Below are 15,779 nucleotides of genomic sequence, written 5' to 3'. Positions count from 1 at the left end.
ACAAATTAATTATTGTTAAATCTCAATCTAATGGGGAACATTATAATATCTTGAAGTTAAAGATTAAAGAAAGGAACTTAATTTTTCCAAAATTATTGTGCAAAATATTAACACATGTGTGTGTATATGTGTTTCTAAGAATGAAACACATATCTAAGGGCCTAGGTGTAGGATAGTGGTAGAGTAATTGCATCGCGTGCACAAAGTCCTGGGTTTGAACCCCAGCACCAGAAGAGGAAAATAATCCACACATTTGAGATAGCTCATATGTAGAACTTCTTTCAGAATAACCTTTGGAATTTATTTTAGGTTACTATTGTGTAAGGTTTCTTATAGGAGCATTTGTATACTTGATAGCAAAAGGAAATAGAAAAGGCTACAAAGAAAAACTGCAAATGCCAGGCCCAGTGGTGTATGCCTGTAATCCCAGCGTCTTGGGAGGCTGAGGCAAGAGGATCATAAGTTCAAAGCCAGCAATTTAGCAAGGCCCTAAGCAACTTGGTGAGAAGCTGTCTGTAAATAAAATACAAAAAAGGGTTGGAGATGTAGCTCAGTAGTTAAGCGTCCCTGGGTTCAATCCACAGCACCAAAATAAAAAGAAAAGAAAAATGGAGATTGACAAAAATATTGTATTTCACCCTGTGCTTTAAAATGATGTATTATTCAAGGAGCAATAAATATACTCTGTAAGATTTGAATTTACCAAGTGGTAAAGTTTGATTAATATTGCAAAATAGCTTTAAGAGCATGATTTGTTTACCTTGGAATCAAGTAAAAGGAAATGTAGGAACATAAAAACAGCATTGAACTACACTCCTGTAGTACTTGATTTCAAGATTATTAAGTCTTGGATTGTTATGGTTTATTGTTGTCTTGTGCAATATGCATAAAAGTATTTGACACGAAAGTTTTCTTCAACATTTATTTTCTCATTTAAGTGCAGCCAGCCAGGCTTTTGGACTCTTTAAAGAAGTAAAAGTCCATTAGATAGCTTATCTGTGGTCAGATCTTATTACTTAATGGATTGTGGACTCCAGGCATGTTCATGGAAATGAAGTAAATAAGTTTTGGTATATCAAGACTGGATGCCCTCATGTTTTTCTATTCTGTTCCTATGGCTTTACTTCAATCTCTTACTGACCCAAACCACTTTTTCATTATGCCTTGTCTGTGTCCTCTTCCTTTATGCATATCTCTGCCTCTTTAATCCTGCTTCCTCCATCTATTTCTTATCACATCTCTAATTGCCTGCAGCTCACCTCCTTCCTTTTAATTTTTGACTCTTATCATGTAGTACAGCCATTCTATTTCCTGTCCACCCAGTCTCTTCCCATGCCAAAAAATACAAACATGAATGGAGAGCTTAGAGGCCATTTTACCCAGCCTAGCTTACAAAGAACTGTCTTTCCAGTTTTGATTATTTGTAATCCTATAGCCACAGAAAGAGCATTTAAGAGTGCTGAGAAAGCTTTTTAGTTCTTTTGGTAGTATGGTAACTTGTAAAATTTAAGTATAATTTATATACAGTAACATTTACCCTTTCTGGTGTATAATTTTGTGAGTTTTGACAAATTTTTACAGTGGTATAGACACCAAAAAAGCAAGGTAAAGAAGAGTTTTCTCATCCTAAAAATTTACTTGTGCTCTTTTGTAGTCACCTCCTCTCCCTACTCCCAGCTTATTAGAATCACTGATCTATTTTCTGTCCCTGTGGTTTTTACTTTCTATCTATGGTACTGAGCATTGAACCTAGGGGAACTTTATCACTGAGTTACATCCCTCCCCCATTTTTTTAAATTGTGAAATAAAGTCTCACTAAGTTACTAAGGGTCTCTTTCTTTTAGATTTAATTATTATTTTTCTTGGAGTTGTGCTTTTTTATTGATTCTTTTTAGTTACACATGACAGTAGAATTCATTTTGGTATAATTGTACAAGCATGGAATATATCTTATTCTAGTTAGGACTCCATTCTTATGGACGTATATACTGGTGGGATTTACTATGGTGTATTCATCTAAGTTTAACAGGAAAATTATTTCAGATTCATTCCACTGTCTTTACTTTTCCAATCTCTCTTCCCTTCCCTTCATTCCCCTTTGTCTAATCTACTGAATATCTATTCTTTGCCTCTCCCTTCCTATTGAGGTTAGCTTCTACATATCAGTGAAAACATTTGACTTTGGTTTTTGGGGGACTGGCTTATTTCACTTAGCATGTTAGTCTCCGGGTTCAGTATTTACTTGCAAATGTTATGAAGTCATTATTTTTTATGACTGAATAATACTCCATTGCATGTATGTGTGTGTGTGTGTGTGTGTGTATACACCATAATTTCTCTATCCATTCATTTGTTGAAGGATACCTGGGTTGGTTCCATACCTTAACTATTGTGAATTGAGCTCCTATAAACATTAATTTGGCTGTGTCAGTATAGTATGCTGATTTAAAATCCTTGGATATAAACCAAGGAGTGGGTCAAATGGTGGTTCCATTCCTAATTTTTTGAGGGATCTCCATACTGCTTTCCAGAGTGGTTTTGCAGTCCCACCAGCAACATATGCTTGGACCTTTTCTCCAACATCCTCACCAGCATTTATTGTTACTTGTATTCTTGATAATTGCCATTCTGCCTGGAGTAAGATGAATCTCAGTGTAGTTTTAGTTTGCATTTGTCTAATTGCTATGAATGTTGAACATCTCTTTCATATATTTGTTGACCATTTATATGGTTTTTTTCTGAGAAATATCTGTTTAATTCCTTTGCCCATTTATTGATTGAGTTATTAATTTTTTTGGTGTTAAGTTTTCTGAGTTCCTTATATATCCTGGAAATTAATGCTCTGAGGTACAGGTGGCAAAGATTGTCTCTGATTGTGTAAGCTCTCTCTTTGACTTTCTTATTATTTCCTTTGCTATGAAGAAGCTTTTTAGTTTGATGCCATCCCATTTATTGATTATTGATTTTTACTTAATTACACTTTAGGAGTCTTGTGAAGGAAGTCAGTTCCTTAGTCGATACATTGGAGTGTTGGGCCTACATTTTATTCTAGTATGTGCAGCATTTGTAGTCTAATTTTTAGGTCTTTGATGCACTTTGAGTTTTGTGCAGGATGAGAGATAGGTGTTAAATTTCATTCTACTACATACAGATTTCCAGTTTTCCCAGTGCCATTTGTTGAAGAGGCTATCTTTTCTCCAGTGTATTTTTTTGGTCCCTTATCTAGAATGAGGTAACCGGATTTGTGAGGGTTTTTCTCTGTGTTCTATTCTGTACCATTGGTCTTCTTGCCTATTTTGGTGCCAATACCATGTTGTTTTTGTTACTATACCTCTGTAATATAATTTAAGGTCTGGAATTGTGATTTCTCCTGCTTTGCTTTTTTCACTGAGAATTGCGTTGGCTATTTTGGATCTTTTATTTTTCCAGATGAATTTTATGACTGCTTTTTCTATTTATATGAAGACTGTCATTGGAATTTTTAAAAAATATTTATTTTTTAGTTGTAGTATTTTTAGTTTAGTTGTATTGTGTAGACACAATACCTTTATTTTATTTATTTATTTTTATGTAGTGCTGAGGATTGAACCCAGGGCCTCGCACATGCTAGGCAAGCACTCTACCTCTGAGTCACAACCCCAGCCCCTGTCATTGGAATTTTGATGGGAATAGCATTGCACCTGTATAGTGCTTTTGGTGACTTGGCCATTTTGATAATATTAATTCTGCCTATCCAAGTACACAAAAGGTCTTTCCATCTTCTAAGATCGTCCTCTATTTCTTTTTTTTTTTTTTTTTTAGCGTTCTATAATTTTCATTGTAGAGGTCTTTTACCTCTTTTGTTAGATTGATTCCTAATAAGTTTTTTTTTTTTTTTTTTTTTTGAGGCTATTATGAATGCAGTGGTTTTCCTAATTTCTTTTTCTTGCTGGGTGTCTTGCTAAGTTGCTGAGATTGGCCTCATACTTGTGATCCTCCTGCCTCAGCTTCCCGAGTCACTATGTGTGCCACCATATCTGGCAGTTTTACCTTTTACATAATCTCAATAAATGAAATCATACAGTGTGTAGCCTTGTTTTATTTATTTTATTTTTTACTTGTGGCAAAATATACATAGAATTTTCCACCTAACTATTTTTAAGTATATAGTTCAGTAGTATGCAGTACATATTGTCAGGGAACAAATCTCTAGAACTTTTTTCATTTTGCAAAACCAAAATAGAATACCCATTAAAAGGAACTCCCCAGGCTGGGGTTGTGGTTCAGCAGTAGAATGCTTGCCTAGCATGGGCGAGGCCCTAGGTTCGATCCTCAGTACCACACACAAAAATAAATAAGTTAATTTAAAGATATTGTATCTAACTACAACTAAAAGATAAATATTAAAAATAAAGAACTCCCCATCCTCCCCTTCCCCACCATGGTAACCACCCTTCCCAATATTAGAAGAAAAGCTTTTGTTACTGAATCTGATGTCAGCTGTGGGATTTTCATATTTGTTTTTTATTTTTTTTTAATTTCTTAGTTGTTTTTGGACCTTTATTTTGTTCATATTTATATGTGGTGCTGAGAATTGAACCCAATGCCTCACATATGTGAGGCAAGTGTTCTACCACTGAGCCACAACTCCAACCCTCATATATGGTTTTTATTATGTTTCAATAGTTTCCTTCTATACCTAATTTATTGAGTATTTTTACCGTGGGAGTATGTGGATTTTTGTCAAATACTTTTTCAATGATAATGTGTTTTTTTCCCTCCTTTTATTCTCTTAATGTGATATATTGTATTGATTTTTGTGTTGAACTATCTTTACATTCCAGGATATCTACTCCCTATTCGGCCTTTAGTGGGGTCTTCACCCAGAGGTGCTTTACCACTGATCTACATTCCCAACCCTTTATTTATTTATTTATGTATGTATGTATGTATGTATGTTTTACTTTGAGACAGGGTCTTACTATATTGCTAAGGCTGGCCTCAAACTTGGAATCCTCCTGCCTCAGCCTTCCACGATGCTGGGATTTATTATGTGCTACCATGCCCATCTTCACTTCATTTTTAGTAATGTCTTTCAAAGACAAGTTTTTAATTTATGAAGTCCCTTTTGTTAAAAGTTTTAATTGGCCATGCTTTTGTTGTTGTACCTGAAAAATCTTTGCTTAACTCAAATTCACAAACATTTTCTACTGGAAATTTTATAGAAGTTTTATAGTTTTATTTAATTTTGTATAAGATATGATATGGATTGAGATTTGATTTTCAGATATTTTAATTTCTATGTGTAGATCCATGTTTCTGTCTGGTATCATATTCTTTCATCTGAAGAACTTTCTCTATTATATATTGTGTTTATGCTGGTAATGAATTCTCTAACCTCTAGTTTGTCTCAAAAACTGTATTTTGCCTTCATTTTGAACAATATTTTCCCTGTGTGTAGACTTCTGGTTTGAGAAGTGTTTTCTTTCAGCACTGTCACGACCTGGATTGCCTAATTTGTGATGAGAAGCCTACAATAATTTTTATTTTTGTTCATCTGTTCGTATGTTTCTGTGTGTGAGTGTGTGTGTTTGAATCTATATTTTGATGTCTTTTATTATTTTCTGCCTTTATATCTTAAAATATTTTTTCTGCTCTTTTATTCTCCTTCTAGTATTGCAATTACACATTTGTTAGGTAGTTTGGTACCGGCCCCCAAGTTTTGGATTCTTTTTTATCCCTTTGCTGTTTGGTCCTCTTATTATGCCTTTGTTTCAGTTTGATTAATTTTTGTTGATATTTTTTCAAGTTCATTGACTTTTTGTGCAGCTATAACAAATTCACTGAAACTGTCAAAGGATTCTTCATCTCTGTTACCATATTCTTTATTTCTAACATTTGACTCTTTGTTATAGTTTCCATTGCTTTGTTGAAATTCAAAATGTGATCAAGTATGGTAACTATGGCTGTTTTGCTTCCTTGTTTAATCTGTCCAACATTTCTGAGTATGATTCTGTTGATTCCTGGCTCTCTTGGTAGTGAAAGTTTGTTTTTCTTGCTTTTTGGTATATGTTGTAGTGTTTTTATTGAATGCCAAATATTGTATGTAGGATAGTAATGGTATATAGTACAGTAGGCCTCAGTATCCACAGGGGATTGGTTCCAGGCCCCCCTGTGGATACAAGAATCTGTGGATGCTCAAGTCCCTTATATAAAATGACATAGTATTTGCATATATTCTATATACATCCTCCTGTATACTTTAAATCATTTCCAGATGACTTTGTAACACCTAAATCAATGTGTGTGATATGTAAGTAGTTCCTATTCTGTATTGTTTAGGAAATAATAACAAAAAGCCTGTTCAGTATATATACATTTTCACCCCAAATATATTCATTCAATCTGTGGTTGGTTGAGTGGGACCTGTGAATGTAGAAGGGCAACTGTATTTCCTCCTACAAAGGCGTTATGACTTTTCATCTGCTTGGGTGTTAGTATGGGGGTTAAGTCATTCTACTCAGGGTAGAACTTGTTTTGGATTTTGGTTTTGCTGTGGTTATGAGTATCTATAGCACTTAAACACTTTTAGCATTACTTTTTGCCTGTGGTTAGAACAGAACTGATGGAAGGGTTTTTTTTCCTCATTGTTTTCATATATGCTCATACATCAAAGGAGGTCTGTGTTTACACTCTCTCTTAACCTTCCCACAAAGGAAAGCTGTTGCAGAGCCAGGCATAGTGACACACACCTATCCCAGCAACTCTGGAGGCTGAGGCGGGAGGATTGCAAGTTTCAAGACCAGCCTCAGCAGTTTTAACAAGACCTTCAGCAACTAATTGAGAAATCTATCTCAAAGTAAAAAGGGTTGGGGATATACTGTAGTAGTAAAGCATCCCTGGGTTCAATTCTCAGTATGAGAGAGGGGGTGGAGGAGAGGGAGAGATGGGGGGCCTGCTATCATCTTGAGGTAGAGGACAAGGTGAAGTTCTCAATATCTTTATCCACCATTCAACTTGAGGAGGCCCTGTCTGTGCCCAAGAGGATCTCAGTGATCCTCCCAGAAGCAGGTAAATTCAGCCTTATATATTTGAGGGACTTGATAGGAATTTCCTGCCCCTTTCCCAAAGGTTGGATACCTCGGAATCCAGGGCCATTATGAGTTTCTTACAGAGTTATAGAGTTTTATTTTCTTTGCTCTTAGTTATATTATCTGTGCCCAGAGAAGTGGGAGTGACAGGGATTTGGGAGTACCTTCTCCCAGTGGTTTAAGGACAAGTGTTCCGTGGAAAAGAGTCCCTGCCAGGCTTTGTTGCTTTTCTACAGTGATGGCCTCTCCCTTCATCCAGGATCCTCTCTCTCATCTCCTTCCCTCCATTCTTTTTCTGGAGCTCCCAGTAGAAGTCTGTGGTAAAGAGTCTTCAGGAGGATGTGAACTCCCATTGTGTGTGTAGCTTCCAGGAGTCCTGGAAATGTTTTTGATAGCTATCTTACTCACAAGAAACATTCCAAGCATGAAATTGTAAAATTACTTTCTTCACATAAGTAGAGAATAAATGATCATTACACTTACCTAGATTTTACCATTAGTGTATAGTATATTATACTTTACATTTTCACATACCTTAAACTTTAGCTTCTTTTTTCTTTCCAGTATTTTCAAGAATGAATTTGAAGAATGTGCTAACCTACTTTGAATGTGTTTTTTGATTGTCGGGTCTTTTAAAATAATGAACTTTGTATTATAGTTACCTAGATTTCTCATATTGACTGCTTTTTATTGTCTGTATAAAAAATATTCCTGGGGCTGAGGTTTGGCTCAGTGGTAGAGCGCTCACCTACTACACACGAGACCCTGGATTCGATCTTCAGCACTACATAAAAATAAATAAATTAAATAAAGGTATTGTGTCAAACTACAACTAAAAATATAAATATTTCTTAAAAATTCTTGAACTGGAAGGTATATCTCATTGGTAAAATGCATGTCTTCACATGTACAAGGCCCTGGGCTTCATCCTCAGGATTGTGCAAAAACAGTGTTCTTGCCAATCAGTTATTATTAATTTTTAAGTGACCACAAAAAAGGAAATATTGATCAGAATATTAACCTTTTCTTGAACAGGTTCATTGTAATCTATTCCCAGAGATAGTGTGTTTTATACATAAAATCCATGTTACCTTACAAACACGCAGGATTGATTTAGAATGGAAATTTTAAAATTGCCTATGGATTGTACTACTCAAGACTAGTGTGAAATCCCATCCCTAATGTGAGATCTAACATATTTAAGATTTGTGTTACAGAAATGTTACAAAATGTACTATTCCTCATTATTAATTGATTTAATCTTAGTTTGGTTTTGTACTCATTATATACATACTTTCTTTCTTTCTTTCTTTCTTTTTTTTTTTTTTGGTACCAGGGATTGAACCCAGGGGCGTGTAATCCCTTAACCACATCCCCAGCCCTTTTTTATATTGTTATTTAGAGACAGGGTCTTGTTAAGTTGCTTAGGCCTCACCAAGTTGCTGAAGCTGGCTTTAAACTCACAATCTTCCTGCCTCAGCCTTCCAAGCCACTGGGATTACAGGCGTGCCCCTTTTACTTTTTCATTTAGTTAGTGTATCAGCTAATTCTGCACACATTGGCAAGCCCTAGACTGCTGGAAAGTAGAAGGATAGTTAGTAGAACTGGAAAATTTTTGTTGAAGAACTGAATTGACTAAAAAGAAAAATGCAGTCTTATAGACATTCTGGATATAGAAAATTCTAGACAAAAAGTCATAGTAAGTAAAAGGAGAATCTAGGAAGAAGAGACTGTGACAGAAGAGCCAGCTTGACTAGAACAGGACATGTAATCCATATGCTTTGGTCCAAGAAGATGGAGCAAATTAATGGGCTATACAGTATGGAGTTTAAAAATATTATTATATGTATTAGTTTGCTTAGGTCGTCCTAACAGATACCACAGATTGAGGGTTTAAACAACAGGAATTTATTTTCTCACAGTTCTGAAGGCTAGAAGTTCAGAGATCAAGAGGTTAGTGAGATTATTTCTTCTGCAGCCTCTTTTCTTGATTTGCAAAAGGCTAATCTTCCATTATATGTATCTATGTCCTAATCTCTTCTCTCTTTTTGGGGGTGGGGGATTTACCAGCGATTGAATCCAGGGGCACTTAACCACTGATCCACATTCCCACCCTTTCTTGTATATTATTTAGAGACAGGGTCTCAGTGAGTTGCTTGGAGCCTTGCTAAATTGCTGAGGCTGTCTTTGAACTTGCAATGCTCCTGCCTCAGCCTCCTGGGCCACTGGGATTACAGGCATGTGTCTCTGCTCCTGGCTAATCTTCTAGGGACAACAGTTTTACTGGATTAAGCCTACCCTAATGATCGCATTTAACCATGATTAATCATTTTAAAGACCCTATCTCCCCAACAGTCATATGGAGAGGTTCTGGAGCTTAGGACGTATAAATCTGGGAGAAGATACAGTTCAATCCATAACATAGAAAATTGAAAAATTAGGCAAAGATGTAAAGATATTTTTGATAATACTGACCAGTAGAATTTTCTGTCATGATCACATGTTCTGTATCTTTGCTGTCTATTATCTATCCACTAATCATGTATGGCTACTGTGCCAAGGGAAACTGAGAAGCCAAATTTTAACTTCATTTAATTTTGAGTAATTTAAATTTAAATGGCCATATGTAGCTAGTAGCTAAAATTGAGGAAAATGCCGATTTTGACTAATTTATTTGACATGAATAATTGAGAATCAAAGTGATTGAGAGATGAGTCTAAGGTTACACAGACAATTATTGGAATATTTTTTATAAGACTTTCATAAATACTTAATGGATTTTACTACTATAAACCATAAAATAAAATCTAGAGAATAAAATATTAAAACACCCTCATTTTTGTTCTTTCTCCTGCTATAGACATGTGGTGATCTATCTTACTTCATGTAATTATGTAATTTTGTCATGGATTTTAGAAATAAGTCATGTAATTTTTTCTTTTTAATTTTTAAAGAAGTTTGATATTTGCATGTAGCAAGTGTTTAAATTAGTTCAATAAGATTTCAACTGTCAGATTGAAGAGTCCATTTAAATAACACATAAATAAGGGAAAAACTGGCAGGTGGTTTTTTAGGGGAAAAAATCTGTAATTCATATAGAGCAAATAAATAGATACATGCTAAATCATTCCACAGAGGAATAATGGGAAGTGTTTTCTTTTTGAAGACAGAAATGGGTTTTTATGTTAGCAGCTAAGTTTATTGTTTTATTCTGTTCATGTTTTGAGGAGATTGTCTCACATTGTAAACTTTAAGAACATTTTTAACTTTATTTTGAACTAACTTTAGACAAAAACTCTGCAGAGTCCTCATATACCCTTCATCTAGCTTTCCTTAATGCTAACATTTTATATGACCATAATGTAATTGTCAAACTCAGGAAATTAGCATTGATGCAATACTACTAACTAAACCTCAGTCTTCACCAGTGTCCTTTCTCTGGTCTAGGAACCTATCCAGGATCCCACATTAAATTTGTTATTTATTCTCAATTTCCTCCTTTCTGTTCTTCAATCTTACTTTTCTTTTATTTGCATTACAGTTTTTGAAGAGTTTTTAAATTTTTTTTGTAGATGGACATAATACCGTTATTTTATTTATTTTTTTTTAATGTGGTGCTGAGAAGCAAACTCAGTGCCTCACACGTGCAAGGCAAGTGCTCTGCCACTGAGCCACAATCCCAGCCCCAGTTTTTGAAGAGTTTTCATGAGTGATTGCATCACTATAGTATGCTGATTTTTTAAAATTTGTTTTAATTAGTTATACATGACAGTAGAATGCACTTATATACTTTGATACATAGATGGGATATAATTTCTCATTTTTCTGAGTATACATATTATAGAATCACATTGGTCATACAGTCACATACATACTTACAGTAATAGTGTCTGTTTCATTTTGCTATTTTTCTTATCCCCACATCCCCTGCCTTCCCCTCCTTTCACTTCCTTCTACCTAATCTAAGGTAACGTATTTTTTTTTCTTTGCATTACAATTCTTAATACAAGTAAATACCTCACTTTTTGTATTTCTGTTTGTATATATAAAGTATGTTGACACCCAATTCAAGTTTTCATATATGTACTTTATATAATGATGTCCATCACATTCCACCATCCTTGTTACTAGTATGCTGATTTTAAATCCTTTCTTTATATACTAGGAGTATCATAACTGGGTCATGTGGTGGTTCCATTCCTAGATTTTTGAGGAATCTTCATACCACTTTTCAGGGTAGTTGTACTAATTTGTAGTCCCACCAGCAACTTATGAGTGTACCCTTTCCCCACATCCTCACCAACCCTCTTTGTTACTTCAATGAATAACAAGAATATTATCAGTTGTATTCTTGATAATTGCCATTCTGCCTGGAGTGAGATGAAATATCAGTGTAGTTTTAATTTGCATTTCTCTAATTGCTAGAGATGTTGAACATTTTTTCATATATTTGTTGACCATTTGTTTTTGTTTTTGTTTTGTTTGAGAAGTGTCTGTTAAGTTCCTTTGCCCATTTATTGATTGGGTTATTAGTTTTTTTGATGTTAAGTTTTTAAACTCTTTATATGTCCTGGATATTAGTGCCCTATCTGAGAAGCTAGTGGCAAAGATTTTTTTCCCATTCTGTAGGTTCTCCATTTACACTCTTGATTATTTCCTTTACTGTGAGGAAGATTTTTAATTTGATGTGATTCCACTTATTGATTTTTAATTTTACTTCTTGTGCTTAGAAGTCTTGTTAAGGAAGTCAGTTCCTGAGCCAATATGTTAGAGTGTTGGGCCTACATTTTCTTCTCATATATGCAGGGTTTCTGGTCTAGTTTCTAGGTCTTTGATCCACTTTGAGTTGAGTTTTCTGCAGGGTGAAAGATAGGGTGATGCTGATATTTCTTAAAACTGGTGATAAGCTTTAGAAATCTTGATGATGGAAGCTGCTTTATTTTTGTTGTTGTTGTTGTTGTATAATACATATTAAAGTTCCTATATTAGTCCATCAAAATATACCCATGATGAAAATGACTTCTCAAACACAAAAATAGTGATTAAAGAAAGCTGTGTCAACAATTATTTAATGGGATGAGGTTAATCGAATTTTACAACAGAAATAAACTCTTCAATAATGAGAAAAGGAAGCAAACTTCTATCAAATGAGGCAGTTCTTTCATCATTGGAAAGTTAAGAAAGGAATTATCAAGAGAGGAGTCTTCCCAACTAATAGGATTTTCTTTGTAATAGGAAATGGTCTTGGTTGAGATATTTAACTCTAGGTAACTTATCAAGTAGACTATTAAATAAAGAAAAGGAATTGTTTAGGTTCCCCCAAACACACCTTGGTGACACTGGGGCTTGAACCCAGAGTACTCCACCGCTGAGTCACATCCCCAGTCCTTTTTTATTTTTCAAAATTGATTGGGTTATTTGTTTGTTTGTTTGTTTGTTTGTTTTTGGTGTTAAGCTTTTTAAGCTCTTTGTATATCCTGGATATTAAAATTGATTGGGTTTTAACAACAGGGTCTTGCTAAGTTGCTGAGTCTGGCCTCGAATTTGTGATTCTCCTGCCTTAGCCTGCTGAGTTATTGGAATTACAGACATATACCTCTGCATACAGCTGGGAATTGCTTTTGTGTTCTATATATAACTGTGGAATTATATCAGAAATCTAGTCATTAGAATCAATACTAGGTCTAGTTTATCATATGAAATCATTTTATTGCAATACATTTTTATTTTGATATTTTAAAATTCCAAAAGGATATCAATCAAATCTTTAACAATTTCATAAGAAATAGTACGTTGCATACCCTAAACTTTATTGGCATTTAAGCATCCTCATATGTTTAATTAACAAATGAAATTATACTTCAGGCTTTGAGGCTCTTTAAAAACATAGAACATCATTAGATTTTGTTTTTAAGTTTGTTTATTTATTTTTGGAAATAAGTATTTGGATATTCCTCATAGATGAATGGGGTAGATACTGCATCTGTTATAATGAAGGGAATGTAGTCCATGTTATGCCCAGTGCATTGGTATGTTTTATATTTCTTCATTTGTAAAGTTTTCTTCATTAGAAATGTGTCAGTGAAGTACTTGTGTTTTTATTGTTTTAGGATTGTCTTTGCAAACATTATTTAAACTCTAAGCCAAATGCTGTCCCTTCAGAAACAATATGAAGTGTAACAGAATTTTGCTTTTATTTTAGTTCAGCAATCAGCAAACACTGGGAGGCTGAACTGGCTACACTCAAAGGAAATAATGCCAAACTCACTGCAGCCCTGTTGGAGTCCACTGCCAATGTGAAACAATGGAAACAGCAACTTGCTGCATATCAAGAGGAAGCAGAACGTCTGCACAAGCGAGTAAGTTCAGGGCTGCTGTCCATAGGGATTTAGAAATAACAGGTGTCCTTGATCAGAGGAAATGTGCGTGTAGATTCAGCATAGGGACATCTTCTGTGGATATTCATTCATTGTCAGAACATACATGGGTTGTATTTTGTAGGTTTGTTTGGTTTAAAAAATACTTTCCATAGTTTAATGAGAATGAAGATTATCCAAGTTTGGAAGTCATATGAACTGATTGCAAATTGCAGTTTTGCTATGTGACTTTTGGTAAGTGATTTTTTTCTATTAGCTCAGTATTTTTATTAGTAAAATAGGAATGATACTCCATAATTCATGTGAAGGTTAATTAAGATATCTAATTGGCATGTAGTTGCACCAAGTCAAATATATATTTTAGTTGGGCATAGTGGTATATAACTATAGTCTAAGGAGGAGGCTCACCCAGGACTTTAAAGCCAGCCTGGATAACATAAAAAGACCTATCCCCAAACAATAATAAAAAACATATCTATTACAATTCCTATGAAAATTAATTGAGATACTTAAGTGACATGTAGTTTCACTCAGTGAGTCGCAATGGATCAATGAACTACTTTTGTTGTTTTCTTTTTATTGTTGTTTTTCAAGAAAGAACAATTTGAAAAATATAGGTAGATAATTCTTCATAAAAACTGGTCATGTTAGAGACTTGAGGCAGAAAAAGAAAATCAGAAATCTCAATATCATTAATATTTGAAATCCAAACAATTACTCATAAAGAATTTTTGTATTCAAGGCATAGAAATGCATATATTCTCAACAAGAAACAAATGGCACTATTTTCTGTTTTATAAAAGGGTGCCATATATGCAAACTCCATAGACAATATGGAATGAGCTTAGTAGTAGTACAATGTAAGGAGTCTACAGGACTAAAATAACAAGGAAATAAGAAGAAATGGAATAGAGACAAGGAGAGAGAATTAGAAACCTGAGTAAATGTCGTCCTCTCCTATGTATAAACATAAACTTATGAGCAAGGATGTAGAAAGGGAAGATATTTAATGGGTATATACTTTAGATTTACAAGATGTAAAAGTTCTAGAGATCTGTTTTATAGCAATGTGAATATTCTTAAAACACTACTGAACTATACACTTTAAAATTATTAAGATGATAAATTTTGGTATGCATAAATATATATATTTAGTTGTAGTTGGACACAATACCTTTATTTTATTTATTTATTTTTATGTGGTGCTGAGGATTGAACCCAGAGCCTCACACATGCTAGGCAAGTACTCTACCGCTAAGCCACAACCCAGCCCTAGTATGCTTTTTGACACAATAAAAAACTAACTTATAACAATTAGGTTATAGGCAATAAATATTTATTGTCTCCTTATTGTGTAGTCCCTGCCCTTAAAGTTTTTTCGCTTTTGTCAATTGAATATTAAAGAATTTAAGAAAAGAAATAATCTTTTTATTTACCCATGTATTTATAATTTCCAATGATGTTCTTTCCTTTCTTTAGATATGAATTTCCATCAAGTATAGTATCCTAGCAGCCTAAGTACCTTTTTTTAGTGATTTTTTTTTTTTTTTAACTGCAGGTATACTGGCAACAAATGATATCAGGTTTTATCCAGTCAGATTTTTGTCTTTGACTATAGGTTGCATCTCCCTATTTTTTAACATACATAGTCATTTTTAGTTATATTGGACAGTATACATGAAGTATTGCAGAGATAATAGATTCTGTTATTTTCCTTTGAAGAGCATTGATATTTTTATATCACCAGGCAGTTAAATTACCTGTGGGTTAACTTGAAGTTATAGAATAGTGGACTTACCCAGTGTTGGTTTACGTCACTTCCTCCCTAATCCAAAGGTAAATGAATTAGTCCTAAGGATTTTTTTTTTTCTCTACCACATAATCCTTCTAAGGTTTCACTGGAAAAGCTTAAAGTATTTATAGGGCCCTTTAATTTAACAGGATTAGAATTTCAGGCTATCTTTACTGTGGCAAATACCACCACAGTATATTTCTTTTAGCCTCCCAGCTATTTTCTCACTGTCCTGACCTCCTTGGATTCTCACCTGTGCATGTTCAATTGTGGGGTCAGCTAAAGACTTGTTGAAAGGCTTTTTGTTTCTTTGGGTTTTTCTATTATTAAATTCCCTCAATTTCTAGCTGTTTCCACTATTCTAAGGAATCTCCAAATGTTTATTCTTCCCAAGGAAATCAGGGTACAGTTTTCTGCTTGAGTTCATCCAAGGAACACAGCCAGATGGGCGAGTACCTTCAAGCAAAAAGATAAATGTGTAAATGTGTAATTTACCCAAAATTACTGGTTTCTTTCAGTCATTTGCCCAATTTGGCTACT

At 34.3% G+C, this 15,779-nt stretch overlaps 1 protein-coding gene across 1 annotated transcript in view; it reads left to right on the top strand.

Moving 5' to 3' along the window:
- The window catches only part of Homer1 (homer scaffold protein 1), a 137,882-nt gene that overhangs the window by 95,508 nt on the left and 26,595 nt on the right, over positions 1 to 15,779 (top strand). The window contains exon 6 of the mRNA XM_046427680.2: positions 13,273 to 13,429. Coding sequence (XP_046283636.1) covers positions 13,273 to 13,429 — 157 coding nt within the window. The remainder of the gene's footprint in view (positions 1 to 13,272; positions 13,430 to 15,779) is intronic.

The sequence above is a fragment of the Marmota monax genome, unplaced genomic scaffold, assembly GCF_021218885.2.
Source record: "Marmota monax isolate L192 unplaced genomic scaffold, Marmota_monax_Labrador192_F-V1.1 WCK01_AAM20220418_F8-fsc00018, whole genome shotgun sequence".
Lineage (NCBI taxonomy): Eukaryota > Metazoa > Chordata > Mammalia > Rodentia > Sciuridae > Marmota > Marmota monax.
This window is presented reverse-complemented; position numbering and strand designations above follow the sequence as displayed.